The sequence below is a fragment of the Brachionichthys hirsutus genome, chromosome 11 (assembly GCF_040956055.1).
Source record: "Brachionichthys hirsutus isolate HB-005 chromosome 11, CSIRO-AGI_Bhir_v1, whole genome shotgun sequence".
Lineage (NCBI taxonomy): Eukaryota > Metazoa > Chordata > Actinopteri > Lophiiformes > Brachionichthyidae > Brachionichthys > Brachionichthys hirsutus.
This window is the reverse complement of record NC_090907.1, coordinates 8,085,937-8,100,987: the sequence shown is the minus strand read 5'-3', so window position 1 is coordinate 8,100,987 and position 15,051 is coordinate 8,085,937. Positions and strand designations below refer to the sequence as shown.

Genomic DNA, 15,051 nt, shown 5'->3' with positions numbered 1-15,051 from the left:
CGAGCCTGACGCGTTGCCGTGCCGGCACGGACACGCATAAACGGGATTGGTGGTCGGAATCTAAAGGAATGTTGTTGTTTACCATTTTACAAAGATAAAATCACATGTAGTCAGATTATTTTTATCAAGTAATCAAGGTTCAAATGTGTTCATTACATTTTGAATTATTTTATATTCAGTAATAATAATATTAACAATCGCAAATGTGAAAAATATTTTTTTAGTAATATTTAACTAGCTGATTTTATTCTGGTATATAAAATCCAACAATCAAAGATAAATGCTTTCTGCACTAATGAGTTCCCACATGCCAAACTCGGGTACTTCTGAGAGGGAGTCAGGGAGCTGGTAAAGTTGGAACAGGGGTCCTTTGACTTCTGAGAGGTAGCTGTGTCTTGCAAATGTATAAATTGGCTGTCGGAAACATTGTATGGAAGGAAGAGAAGGCACAATTGCTGGGAAAGTGGAGGCAGAGTGACGGAGATGAAGAGGAGTGGAAGATGGGGAGTAGTGATGAAAAACTTGGGAGAAAGCCAAGGTCAGTGTTAAATGTGTCATAAAGGGCTGGCGATCGAGAAATGACTGTTTCAGACACAATCAACCTTTATGGATGACACAATAAATGAAGATGGAGTAGATTCACTTACGGAGCAAAAAAATGGTTTAGAGCTTTTTATTCTAGAATAAATCCACTGGGTAGTAAACAACAAATGGTCATTGAAACTACAACTGTGACTATTGCCACATTCATAATGATGCTTTCATTGTAGTTCAATGACATTCTTCACTTCTACAGCATGGCTCTCAACCACACTATGAACACTCGCACTCAATACCTACAAATAGACTTTAATTCAGAGCAATAAAGCAGAAGCAACCCAACATAGCAATAATTCAAAGGATCTGACAGGTCAGAAATAATGAACAAAACATTATGACTGGGCAAACAGGCTTCATGGTTAATGCAGGACTTTCTGGAAGAAGATGGAAGTTATTTGAGGGCCTTTCCTCCCATGGGAGAGTAAAGTGATTTGGCCCTGCTCTGTGGATGTATTCCATAAAGGGGAGGAGATAGTAGCTGTCTGCAGCAGGATGGATGAGAGGAGGAAATGAGAAAGACATAGACTAGGGATTGGATATGACTCTGCTGCCAATGATGGTATCAAAGGAGCGTTTCTAAAACTGTCATTGGCATCCTGTCTTCTACTTGGTGACCAGGGAAATGGCACAGCGCTTGCATCACAGAGAAGGCTCTGTGCCAGTTCCTGGCAGAGGATGATCTCACCCAACCAGCTCAGAGGATTACCTACTATAGACAGAAGATAAATTGTCATGGCTGTAATTGCCTGAACCGTTAACCTGGAGAAAGGAAGTGGTCACCCTACCCTGGGAGGTCTAACATTTGGGTTCAATAATAGAACAACATCGAGGTATTGACACATTGCAGTAATGACCTACCTTCAGGCTGGGAGCTTCACATAGAGTAATGATGAGCCATGCATGCCTGCAAACCATTGCGTTGGCTTCTCACCAATGCAATTACTGCACCGATGCATGGCTGGGCCAAAGCCCCTATAGCAAGACGATTCCATGCTGCCCCGTTTGCCACCAGTTCTAGAGCAGAGAATAGCTCAAAGAATGACTGTGTTAAGGTATGACGCTGAAGGTTTAATGTGTTGGATGTAAATTGGTGTAAGGGATGTTGACGTTTATGTGTGTTGAGCCCAACAAGTGAAAAATTGAGATAACAAAAGAGGTAATTTTGTCTTTCTCTCAAGATGTGGGTAGCTTTGAAGGGCTGCATTGAAATTAGCTGTAATTATAGAGATGGATTGAAGTATACAAAAGACGGGGGAATCACTCCAATTATGCAGAGTTCATTAAAAGTTGGACCCCATGCCATGCTGCAGGAGCAAAAGAGGAGTCGAGATGTGTTGCACAGATGCACTGACCACATAGGAGCAGCACTGGAGAGGCTGTTTCAAGTACCTGCAATTATGAATCTATAAAATATTAGTTATCCCTTACTGTACGTTTTACATACTCATCTATGTGTAAGAAAAAACATAATTGGCACCATGATGACTTAATTGCAAGACAATTTTGAATTTTTTTCCACCATTAAGCTGACAAATGAGAGCGCACGATTTGATGGTGCTGTACAAGGAGGAGTTTCTGCTCCTCACAAAGGTGAACTCTGTATTCTGAAAGTTCACCTTGCGGTAATGAAGATGGAACAATGCTATCGGTTTGATGTCAGCGGCAACTGTGTAGCGTCAGTGCATATACAGCTACACTCTGAGCAATTCCTGGAGAATGAGGAAGGACGAGATGATGGGAGGGAGGGAAAAATGTGAGATGAAGAATAAGAGAGAAACGGACACGGAGACAAAGAGAATAAGAGAGAGAGGGGGAAAGATCACAAATAGGGAGGAACAGAGTGAAAAGGCCAAGACATTTGTCACCCTTTCCTGCAGGAGCGTTGCAAGAAAGAACAATATCATTAATCTCCTGACATTTCAATATTGTATTAACCTTTTCTTGTGGAATTTTCTTGGCTCATTAGTCTTTTTTGAAAGGGGGGGGGGGGTAATAATCAATAGAACAAGCTCTGGACACAATCTAGAAATACTCTGCAGTCAAATAACATCCAACCTCAAGCCAGTCATGATGCCGTCCTGCCTTCAGCAATCACTCCCTTTGTCTGTTTTAAATTCCCTGCTTAGAATTCCAGCAGCTCATAGAAAACGATACGCAGAGGTGAAAGGGCGCAGTTGTTGCTGTCCAGGAGGTCACAGATATAAAAGAGAGAAATTACAGAGCTTAAGATGGAAACACAAACACACCAGCCATCTTTACTGGGTGGGGGGGGATTAAGGGCCCATGGCCACACAACGTGTGATGAAGCCAGGCCTCGTCTCCCCCAACTGGCCCATCAGCAACCTGTCGCGAATGGAGAGATGGAATGAAAGCAGGGATGGAACCCAAAGGGGCCCACACCCTTTAAACCCCACCACCACCACCATCCTCCATTTACCTCCACAGCCTGCTCGCCAATGCCCTCTGCTTCCATCCATCAATGATTGTAGAGCAGCCCCCCCCCCCCCCCCCGCCTCCCACCCCCCACCCATCATTTGCCTAAGAAAACACCCTAATTTAGCCCCATTATGTGCCATCGCCGAACACCAAGCACCACCAGGCGTCTGCCATAATTTACATTTAGCCTGGGATTGGCCGTGCCAGTATTTTGTTTAGCCGTTATGGAAACATGTCACCTTTTAAATGGTGTGATTGTGTGTTTGCATTAAGCATTCCAAACCTTGGGGGGGGGGGGTTTCCCCCGGGGTCAAGGGTCACTTCAATAATACCGTGATTTAGACAAGAGCATTTTAATGGTCTACCTTGGTGTGTGTGTGTGTGTGTGTGTGTGTGTGTGTGTGTGTTCGTTCAAAGTGATGATTAGCTACTCATGATTCCATCCGAAACTGTTTTGATCGAATAAATTGAAAGACCGACACTGCATGGGTTGCTGTTATCCCCTCTGTGGACTACCCTTTAGTTTTAATCCTGTTTTCATGTCTGGATTAAAATGAGGAAGACAAGGTTATTTTTAATTCAGGTGTTTAACATTATGACTACTGCGGTGGAGAACAGCCAACATGTTGCAGTAATAAAACTGTGGGAGTTATCATTTTATAAATAACTGTCCATTTGCCAGACTCTTTAAATTAAGTTGACTTTGGACCAATTTTTCTGATTATTGTGATCAATGATTATTTAGATGCTTCACTGTGCCCTAGCAGTGCATTCTCTCTTTTTCTTAAGTTTATAAACCTTTTTGCTTATTATATTTTTATATATTTTTTCGTGTCATGATCATAGATTTTGGTCATTGATATAGATTAAAATACTGTTCGGACTGCAAACAGAAACCTGCAGACTTCTGATGCCAAAGCCTCCGCAGGGTTAGGGTTAGTTAGCTGCTCAGAGACAGACTGTACATGTAGATCAATAAAACTGTTCATACTCAATAATGTTCTTTACTTTCTAGTCTTTAAAATAGAGATGATCAGGCCTCTTTGATTTCAGTGTTTTCATACCCCCCCTCCACACACACAAACACACACACACACACACAAACACACACCAACTACATGATTATTGAAGTGAATCTGATCATTTAATCTATTAATCAAACAACTTAGAGCAGTATTCCTAGTTACTACCGTTATTCATTGGCGATAGTCGTGTAACACTGACTATCATCATGTTGCATGAAAAGATCCGGTTACAGATTCCAGGAGGATGGAATCAGGAGGATCAGAAAGAGCTGAGGGAAGGAAGATTCCTCAGGGCGGCATGGGGAGGCTATATTCCTCTGGGTTAATTGTGCGGACCCCATTGGTGCTAAATAAGGATCGTTAGAATGACTGGCTAAGTGACAAATGGATGTACGAATCACTCAGATTACTTCCCAGTTATTAAAAAAAAAAAAGCTTGCAATTGGCTGCCGTCCACTCGCTCGTTCGCTCGCTCTCATTACGCCTGGCAGTCTCGCCACAGACGGATATCATTTACAACAACTCAGTCTTCACAAGTTGAACAATGCCTAATTGTTTAACGTTGATTAAAAGCAACTTTCTGCAAGGACGTGGAATTGTGATGAGTTGGTTGGCGAGATCATTAAGTCGAAATGAGTTTTGATTGATTGTCTGAAGAGGCTGCGTTTAACCTGCAGCTGTAGCGTAAACGATTGCGTTGGGTCGCTGGTAAAGCGTCTGTAAACACTGTACACCTGTTATTGCCGGTTCCTCCCCACCTTTTTCAGGGGGGGGGGGGGGGGGTGATGAGTCGTCAGACCGTGCACATCTGTTCACTTAATTACCTCCCAGTTTGGGAGGGAGGTTAATGAAGCAGTTTGGTGATCAGGAAGACAGGATGAATGTGCACAAAAGAAATTAGGTTCTGGCTTCTGGAACAGTAGCTGAGAGCAACAGCAGTTTAAATTATTGATTGGGAAAAACTAAAACCTGCCATCGAGAGAGAAAGCTGGAAGAGGAGCTTTACGAGTCTGTACATGTTTAGCATATTCCTCTGGAGTAATTAGGCCTCATGCAGACACTGGCAGGATAAACCGGATGAGTGAGTCTTTCGTCTTTAACTGTACTTCCTTCTGAATAATTAGACTCATTCATCCTTTCTCAACCTGCAGTCCTTTATTTATAGGCTGGGAATAAAACGGAACCTGAGTGGGTGCAGGTGCTGTCCTATATAAAATGCTGTTTTTAGCTTCTTTTGTGCAAGCAGAAATTGGGGATTGTGTCGTATTTTACGGCTGTAGCTCTCAGTTGCTTTGAGACTTAAGCTGCAGTTTTTTTCAAGAAGATATTCTTTGTGTGGAAAAATGACACGGATCTCAAATAAGTATTGTTTCCCATTATAATTATTACAATTTAGAACAATATTTATGCATCCCAATTCATGCATTTGTCTCATAACATCTATTGAAACATTCTTAAGACATTTTCCCACTGGTTTGAGCAAACACTTCACAATTATATTCAGGAAGCTATGTTCTTGCATTATCATAGAATTAAAAAAATATCCATCCATACTCCCAGGATCTGTCCGTCTGTGTGACTCCAATGTTTCCTCATCCATTCTGCTCAGATTAGATTTGTAACCAGGCTATTCTCTTAGATTTATGTCCTCATAAACCTCCATTGTGGTCCTCCAGAGGAATACTGTCGGGTGATATAGGATGATAACCAGGCGGCTGCATATTTTAGTTTGTGTGTCCATCTGTCTGTTTATCTGTTGAGTCCAAGAGGAAAATCCTATCATTATACCAGCATCCCGCTCGTCTTAAATATTCCCCTTCCCCCAGTTTCCATGCTGTGGACATGCTACTGCCTCTCTGTAGAATAACTGTAAGAGCCAGGCAGACCAAAGGCCATCCACCTTCGTCGTGCATATTCTTATGATAATGGGGTGAAGAACCCCAACAGCCAGAGTATCTGCTCAATATCTTTAATCACTTGCGTTTTATGGAGGAGCCTGGACACACCTCCGCTCATTAAAATGATGGATGGAAGCACAAGTTGATGCTCTTCCCTGTTTCTCATTTGTTCTTGTTTAGATAGGCGCCTTTTGGGGAACACCTGGGGGAACAAAGGGGGGGGGCTGACAGAAAGCGGAGGAGGGGGGGGGGTAGGAATTCAGAGCCTGCAGTGGTCATGGCTAAACCATTATAAAGACATTACTGAATTACACTGATGTAGCTGATTATTAGCTTACCTCTTTACACGGTAAATATCAGCACAGAGTAGATCACTTTATCCCCAAAGACAGCAAGGGGTCACATTTTAGGTGAATGTGACCAAAACACAAATTACACACCATTTAAATGCCAAAAATTCAAGAGTTGTTGAATTCGCTCTGCTGAAAGCTCTGATGGCTTTCAGCAGAGGACTGGGAGCGGTTGGTCTCCTGAGGGCCCAGGATGTTGACGTGGGCGGCTCCAGTCATTAGATTCTAGAGACGAGGCTTCCGTTCCAGTTCTCTGAGGCTCAGCATGGGGTATAAAGGGAGGGAACCTTCGTCGTCATTGCTGATGTTTGAATAAGCCATACAGACAGCAGTTGACACTGAAGACTCCCATAGGCCAGTTTATTGCCTGTGTGAGAACAAGCAGTCGCCAGGTAAAAGTTAATAAACTGGAACAAATGGGGTTTTTTTTGCTCTCCGGTTAGGACATGTCACCGTAGAGCGTTGCTCTGTGGTGACACAGTTCCTCTGATTTTCTTAATATATTGTTTTGCCTTGTCAGCAGCTATCCCAGAGCGTACAGAGCGATGAGGCATTTTGCTGTTATGCAACCTCATTGAGACCTACTTACGCCTAATTGGCAGCAATCTAGGCCTGTCAAATTGAATACAATCGCCTCTCTGTTGGTTTAAGTTTCACTCCAAGGCTTCTAATGCCCATACTGAAAGACTTGGGATGCTGATGCTGTGAGTAATGGAGAACACTAATGAAATTGGCATTAGGTAATACATTTGAATGGCTGTACTGAACAGAATAGCTATTGATGGCTCCCTCCTTAATTGTGTTGTTAAAGTACATTGTGTCCTTTGGGTGATGACTTCACATTAGAGTGCAATAGATCCATTGACATTGAGGTTTATTTTGATGCTTGTCAGTTATGGCTTTCATAAATGTGCCAATAAAATACATTTGGCTTTTATGAACAGTATTGTGCCACACATTTTGCAGAAACAGAATCCTTGGAAAGTTAGGCCCGATTTGCATGACAATGATCTTTGCAGAGAATGGAAAGGTTTCTCCTTTTGCATTTTAGAAAATGTCTGTTGACTTGACAATGTTTTGGGGACACTCAAAGTGGTTGGAAACATTGCAGTATGCATTCCAGGGCACAAGTTGAAGGTATAAACTCTGAGAGCCAACTCCTCCAGAATGTTAAATTCAGTGGAATCTGCAACAAAAAAACAGAACAACACAGTCCAACATATTTTTATGTTTTTTTCTGCTCTTTTTTGAAGGACAAGCTTATAGTTAAACCATTCAATAATCAATACGCATAGGCCTAGACTGCTGCCATAACCTATGACACACTGGGTCCCTCCCACTCCATCTGGTTATTCACATTTTATAAATACATGTCACTAATTATTCCTCTTTCTTCCCCATAGTTCTGTACTCGTTCTCCTTCTGTTTGTCCCTCTTTCTGTCTGCAGGTCCTTCTGTCCGTGGCAATGCAGAACCTGGACTTGTGACTGTAAAACAGGTATCCTCATTGCTAGCATTAGCAGTTATAGTTTCAGTATTTATTATATATCAGCTCTTTAGTCAGTGGTTTGTGCAGCAGCTTTATCTACATGTTGTAAACCGCTGGTTTTATTGTACATTCATTGTTTCTGTCTGCTCCTGTTCTCCTCTCTCCCCCGATCCATCCTTGTACCTGTTTCTCTTTCATTCTCTCTCTCCCCCAACCCAATCGGTCAAGACAGATGGATGCCTCTGAGTGTCGGGGTCTATCCATGAAGTCTTCTGCCTGTTAAAGGTAAGTTTTCTCTTGCCTCCGTCGCCAAAGTGCTTGCTATTGTGGGACAAGTTAGGGTCTATCTCTCCCTGCTCCACCTGTAAAATGACTTGTGTTAGCTTTCTATTATGATTTGGCGCTATAGTTATAAAAATGTATTAGAATTGAGAAAATCTTTGACCACTGGCTTGTCACAAACCGAGATAGGACTGAAGGGCCGTAACGAATGAAACACAAAGTAAATATTGACAAATGACGGGGTGCAGTTTGAACAGTTTTATTTATATTTTTTTAAGTTCTTTTTACTTTTTTGCTTTACGAAACAAATGTTTGCAGATGTCCTATGAATAAACAACAGCACCTTTTCTCCATTAAAAACACAGGGATCTGTCCCCCCGTCTTATGAAAAGAGACTTCTTGTCCATTTCCATCCTCTCCACGTCCCCAAAGTGACTCTTAATTCCTGTATTTGACATTTGTTTAAGTGCATTTATAGACAACGACACCATTTTGATTAATGTGCAATAGCTGAGTTTATGGTCATGCCAAAAGATATTTACATTGCAGCTATGAATCACATTAACTGTCTTTCATCACTTGAGCTATAGTCAGAACCGGAGAGGGAGACAATCACAATGCAAGGAGTCTCCTTTCAAGTACAGCCTTCGTAAACAGCAACCTTTACCTACATCATTATCATCAAGATTAACTTTGTCATACCTGTTTTCCTCCAGTAAGACAAAAAGGTTAATAGATAGAATGGTTTAAAATAAAGTTTAGTGATTGTGCTTTTAAAACCAAAGTAGAACAAATAACAGACATTGACAACGACACGAAACATAACAGTGCATTACAAAAAGAGGAAAATATTTTTTTTTAATCCAAAAGTGGCACTTTCTTGAGGCAGCTAAATAATATTGCAATTTACAACATGGATGGAAATGATAAAATAATTACATTTACTGGCATAATAAAATTAGAATTTGCAAAATAAAATGAAGACAAATTTAAGGTACCACAATGGGTAAAACAAGAGGACATCGTGTATACAAGTATATTTACAGAAAATCCAGCCCGTCTGCTTGCAGCTATTTTACTACAGTAACTTCTGACTGTATGGGCTCCCAGTTCTTGTCAAGGCAAGCCAAGTCATGAGTTCATTCCATATTGCATTAGAATTAAACATAAATATACTACTGCGTATTTCATTTTGAATTCACCATTCCTTTACCTTTAGACACTTTTTTTTCTTTTTTCCGTAAATGAAAAAATCAGATAAGTTAAAAAGAAACAACAGCATTGGTCTGTTTTCCAGATGTAAAGAAACACTCCTAGTGTAACGTATGATGGCAGTCAACATGATGGTGAAATACTGAGATATTTAAACTTGTAAGCGAAATAATGGTGCTCCACTCTTGGAAAAATCAGAACAGTTGTCGGTTGTCCTCTTCTGTTCTTCAGCTTTCTATCTGGGTGAATACAGCAACAAAATAAAGATGTTGGTTATTAGTGTTTAATACCTAGAGCTGCACTGATATAATGCAGACACATTTGCATTTATACATTTGGCAGTGAATACGTAACAAGAGTTTACAAGATGTCAGGCATGCTTTATTGTCCTGTTCACCAGAAAGCATTGAGAAGTTGATACATTTTCCTAATTAGCAAGCTACAGATCAGAACTCCTACTAAATATAAGGATAAGGAAATATAAGGGACTAAATAAGAAAGCTTTCCGCCGTTGTATTTCATGATATAAACTCTGGGTAGTATAGTCATGTTGATATTTAGCTTGTGTCCTTGTACCTCTAGCTCTTCCTCTCCTGGTTGGAAGGCCCCCGTGGTGTTGAATACCATGTCTACAGGGTTCCTACGGCCTCCCTCTCCTCTCCGCCGGCCCCCCGAGCCCCTGGAGGACATGGAGCTGGAGGAGCTCGGGTCTCGGGGACTATTGACTGTAGGGAACTGTGGTCGGCTATAAGGCAGAATGTCCTCTGAATCTGGGAACAAAGAACGATTGTAGAAGGAATGAGACTTGAATAAAACACTGGTCCGTTCCCTACTACTACTGGACTTCAGGCTTGTCCCGTGAGGGGTCGCAACAGCAAATCAATGTTCTCCACTTCACCCTGTCCTTTGCATCGCCCTCACCAACACCAGAGACGTTCATGTCCTCCCTCACTAAGTCCATGTATCTTCTCCTGGGTCGACCTCTAGCCCTGTTCCCTGGCAGCTCCATCCTCAGCATCCTTCTACCGATACAGTCCCTTTCTCTGCTCTGAACATGTCCTGATCTCCAAAGCGTCTAACCTTCACTGTCCCTCTTATTGTCTCATTTCTAATCCTATCCAACCTGGTCACTCCCAAGGAGAACCTCAGCATCTTCATCTCAGCCACTTCTAGCTCTGCCTCCTGTCTTTTCCTCAGAGCTACTGTCTGTCAGCCGTCCAACACGGCTGGCCTCATCACTGTCTTGCATACCTTTTCTTTCATCCACGCTGACACTCTATCACAGATCATACCTGATACTTCCCTGCACATCTTCTTCACTTCCTTCCCATATCTCCATCACTCTGCAATGTTGAACTTGGATACCTGAAGTCTTCAACCTTTACGTCTATTCCTAATAACTTCACTGTCCCCCCTGGGACCTTCACATCTACTCTGTTTTACTCCTGCTCACCTTCATTCCTCTCTTTTCTAGAGCATAGCTCCACTTCTCTAAATTCTCCTCTACCTGCTCCCTCTGCAGATCACAATGTCATCTGCAAACATAATATTCCAAGGAGCTTCCTGTCTCACCTCATCTGTTAGTCTACCCATCACCATGACAAACAAAAAGCTCAGAGCTGATCCTTGGTGCAATCCCACCTCTACACTAAACTCACCTTTTACTCCCACTGCATATTTACTGCTGTCGTACAACTGCCATACATATCCTGAACTACTCTGACATAGTTCTCTGCCACTCAAGACTTCCTCATGCAGCACCACAGTTCCTCTCTAGGCACCCCGTCATAGGCTTTCTCTAGATCCACAACGACACTATGCAGCGCCTTCTGACCTTCCCTGTACGTCTCTATCGCTAGCCTCAATGCAAACATTTCATCTGTGGTACTCTTCCTCAGCATAAAGCCATACTGCTACTCACAAAGGATCTGTACAGGCTGGCCAGACAGAGATGGGAAGGATGTTCAGCATGTTAGAGTGATTAAGGATATAGATGGCAAGGTGTTGACAGAGGCCAGCAGTGTGCTAGGAAGATGGAATAATTATTTTGAGGAATTAATGAATGAGGAAAATGAGCGAGAACAAAGGGTAGTAGAGGTACCTTCTGTACGTAGTCTAGCCTCAACCACCTTTTCCAATAGCTTCATCGTATGACTCATCTTTATCCCTCTATAGTTTCCACAACTCTGTCTCCCTTCTTGAAATTGCGCACAAGCAAACTTCTTCTACATTCCTCTGTCATCTTGTTCCCCTCTCGGATTGTGTTAAACAACCCTATTAAAAATTCTACAGCTAATTATCCTAGGCACTTCAACACCTCCACAGGTATGTCGTCCAGGCCAACTGGCTTCCCATTCTTCATCCTCTTCGTTGCCTTTTTAACTTTACTATTTGTCACTTCGTGGTCCACAACAGGTACTTCTACTACCCTTTGTTCTCGCTCATTTTCCTCATTCATTAATTCCTCAAAATAATTATTCCATCTTCCTAGCACACTGCTGGCCTCTGTCAACACCTTGTCATCTATATCCTTAATCACTCTAACATGCTGAACATCCTTCCCATCTCTGTCTCTGTCTGGCCAGCCTGTACAGATCCTTCTCTCCCTCATTACTATCTAACCTGGCCTACAGGTCATCATATTCCCGCCGTTTTGTCTTTGCCACCTCTGCCCTTGCCTTTCGTCTCATCGCCCTGTACTCTCTACTCCCTTCTGTCCTCTCAATGTCCCACTTCTTCTTAGCTAACATATTTTCCTGTATACATTTCTGCACTTACTGGTTCCACCACCAGGTATCCTTATCTCCTTTCCTTCCAGAAGATACACCCAGTACTGTCCTACCTGTCTCCCTGATCACCCTAGCTGTTGCATGCCAGTCTTCTGGAAGCCTATCTTGTCCACCCAAAGCCTGTCACACCGCTTCCCTGAAAGCCACACAACACTCTTTGTTCTTCAGCCTCCACCACTTTGTCCTTTGCTCTGCCTTCATCCTCTTCATCTTCTTCACCACTAGAGTCATCTTACACACCACCAGCCTATGTTGGCTGGCTGCACTCTCTCCTACCATGACCTTCCAGTCACCAACGTCCTTCAAACTGCTCCGTTTACACAAGATGCAGTGACGGGTTCGCGCGCATTACAATTACCTGCATGTTGACGGGCTTTGTTGGTCATGCTGCCCCCGTGTTTATTCCCTTTAATTCCATGAGCAGTCTTTTGCCGCTCCTGAGCCTCTTTGCGTTCAGACGAGCTGGTCCTGGGGTCCGAGCCCTCTCGGGGACGATAGCTCCCCGCTCCTCCTCTCTTATCTCGACCCTCACCTGCTTTGGGGCATATCACTCCTCGGCCTTCCAGGGCTGCCTTGGTGGGGTGTGTAGGCGACTTAAGCATGGCTGGAGGCGGGATAGGCGGAGGTGGGAGATCTGAAGAAAAAACACAGGAAGTCGGAACACGATGATTACCAGCGATTCCACAATGGCGAGGGACAAGTATCTGTGTACTCTTTAAACTTTATCATCCGTCACACAGTTGTCTCACACCTGCAAGGTGATACACAAATACAGCTGCAGTGTGCACACAATCACTCAGGTCTTTACACATGGCAGTGCAAAATGAAAACTCCTCTGTGCAGAGAGTAAGCAGAGGAGATGACATTAGAGATACAGAATATAGCCAGATAGTTATGTGATTAGAACAAGAGGCCAGGAGGAGGAAGAGGGGAGTGTGATGGTCAGCAGCTGGCTCTCCGACCTGCTCAACTTCCCCTGTCGATGAATCAATGTTGTTTGTCCTTGAGCCATTCTTCATAAGCGAGCAGCCAGCGGGTTGCCTCGCCTCTCACACAGCCATCCAAACAAAACAATGAGAAAAAAGACTCGTCTGGCTACGATCGATGGCTTTTCATTTTATAATCAGTTCCCGACTTAAAGGAAGGGGTCATCCGCAGCTGGATTCTTAATCCACACAGTGAATATAAAGTGAATATATGCACCAAAATCTCAGGAAACTCTCAAACCTCGCTTGCATTCGGAAAGCTACCTTGTACTTATTTTGGGAAGAATAAACAGTGTAATTGGATGTTTTTCAGAAGGATAATAGTTGAAGCTCTGTCTAGTTGGTTGAATCAGGCTTCGATGTACTCTTGCGATTATCCTCCACCTTCATCCACTTCTCCTGAATACAAAAGTGGAGCAGTCAATATCATAGTGCAGGGAAGTGTGTCTGTACTTTTTTTTTTTATATCTCTCTTGCCTCCTGAGTCCTGCCTCAGCCTGAGTCAGATCAATGCCACAGTCTATGAGCTATAGCTCACTACACAGGAGGAGCACAGCGCCCATTAGATTTATGAGGAACTACTGGCGAGGACAGAGCTCAGGTCTGAAACGTGTATCTGGGCTTGCCAAGGAGGGTGTGTGGAAGGAGCTGGTGGTTAATTAGACAGACAAGGCTGAGATAGATCAAAAAAGACAGGAAAGGGTTAAGTTCAGAGAGGAGGAAGACAAAGACATTAGAGGCAAATGCAGTATGAATCATTGGGGGAATGTAACTTGGGTATTTCCACATCCACTGTGCAAACACAAGTGAAATGACTTGGTCAAAGTGTCAAAGAGTCGGGGAGAGGAAGCTGGGTTCCTTGTTGGTTCGCTTTATTTTCCTGGCTTCTTTACTGCCGTCTTAACCGATGGTATTTATGTGTATTTATAGTGATGCTGCCTGGATGGTCTGTCGGAGAGGAACAGAGACATAAAACAAATTCTAGAAATACGCACTACAGCATATTGCTTGTGCAGCAAGCATTATGAGTGTTTTCTTCTTCCCTCTCTGTCCTTTCAATTTCACGAAAATACAATTCCCTCACCAATCACAGTCTTCCAGACCACAGACAGGGATATGCATCCTGAGTCGGGGGTGGGCGGTGGGTGGGGACAATAACCTCCAAATGGAAAACAATCCATTCAGATCAAATTCAATCAGCAGGGGGGGCTGATGGACATACATAGATGCAGAGCTGTCAGTCCACCCCCTCGCCGCTCAGAGAAAGACTGAGGCCAGTGGAGCATGGAAGAAGAGGACCGAGTAGAGAGGGAGGGAGAAATCACTCCAAAGGAGGGGCAGTGGATTGGGGAGAAGCCAGGGTATAAAGATGATGGCAGGAGGCGGAGGTTTGGAAGCAGGAGGGGGGGCTGGATTTTCTGCAGCGATGTAGTCAGTCTAGCTCTGGGTGTGCTGGATATTAAATCTCCCCGCCAAGTGCTTTCAACCCTCAAGGACACCTGACACACAGAGGAGATCCAGCACTGGAATGGAACATACTGTCCATAACGCAGCGGGCGAGAGCACGCGATCAAATACAGACAAATAAAAATAATAATATCAGACAGGAAGCAGCCAGAAACAGGAAGGCTTTGTGTTGTAAAGAATCATGCAGTAGAAAGTCAACTGCTCATCTGCTAAACAAGGTTAAACTTTCCCCTCTGTGTAGAGGTGCTCCGGGTCTTTAGCCCCTGTTTGGTTGATGCTCAGTCCCTAAAGAGTAAGAGGTGCCACTTCAGTATGAGCCAGAGCACCTGGATCAATTTCATTAGTTGCCTGAGTTGAGAGACGTCACAGTGTCAGCATAGCCAAGCTGGGCAGAGCTCCCAAGAGACGGTCCCCTCCTCCCCCCTCTAGCCAACACGGGCCTGGCGTCCAGCCCAGCACTCGCCCGATATATTCAGCACCATCCCAGATTGGGAGTGATGCCCTGTATGCACGTGCA

At 43.5% G+C, this 15,051-nt stretch overlaps 1 protein-coding gene across 1 annotated transcript in view; it reads right to left on the bottom strand.

Moving 5' to 3' along the window:
* Positions 1 to 6,417: 6,417 nt before the first annotated feature.
* robo1 (roundabout, axon guidance receptor, homolog 1 (Drosophila)) overlaps positions 6,418 to 15,051 on the bottom strand; it is a 142,875-nt gene continuing 134,241 nt past the window's right edge. The window contains exons 29-31 of the mRNA XM_068745770.1: positions 12,440 to 12,715; positions 9,869 to 10,056; positions 6,418 to 6,534 (exon numbers count right to left, since the gene is read on the bottom strand). Coding sequence (XP_068601871.1) covers positions 6,418 to 6,534; positions 9,869 to 10,056; positions 12,440 to 12,715 — 581 coding nt within the window. The remainder of the gene's footprint in view (positions 6,535 to 9,868; positions 10,057 to 12,439; positions 12,716 to 15,051) is intronic.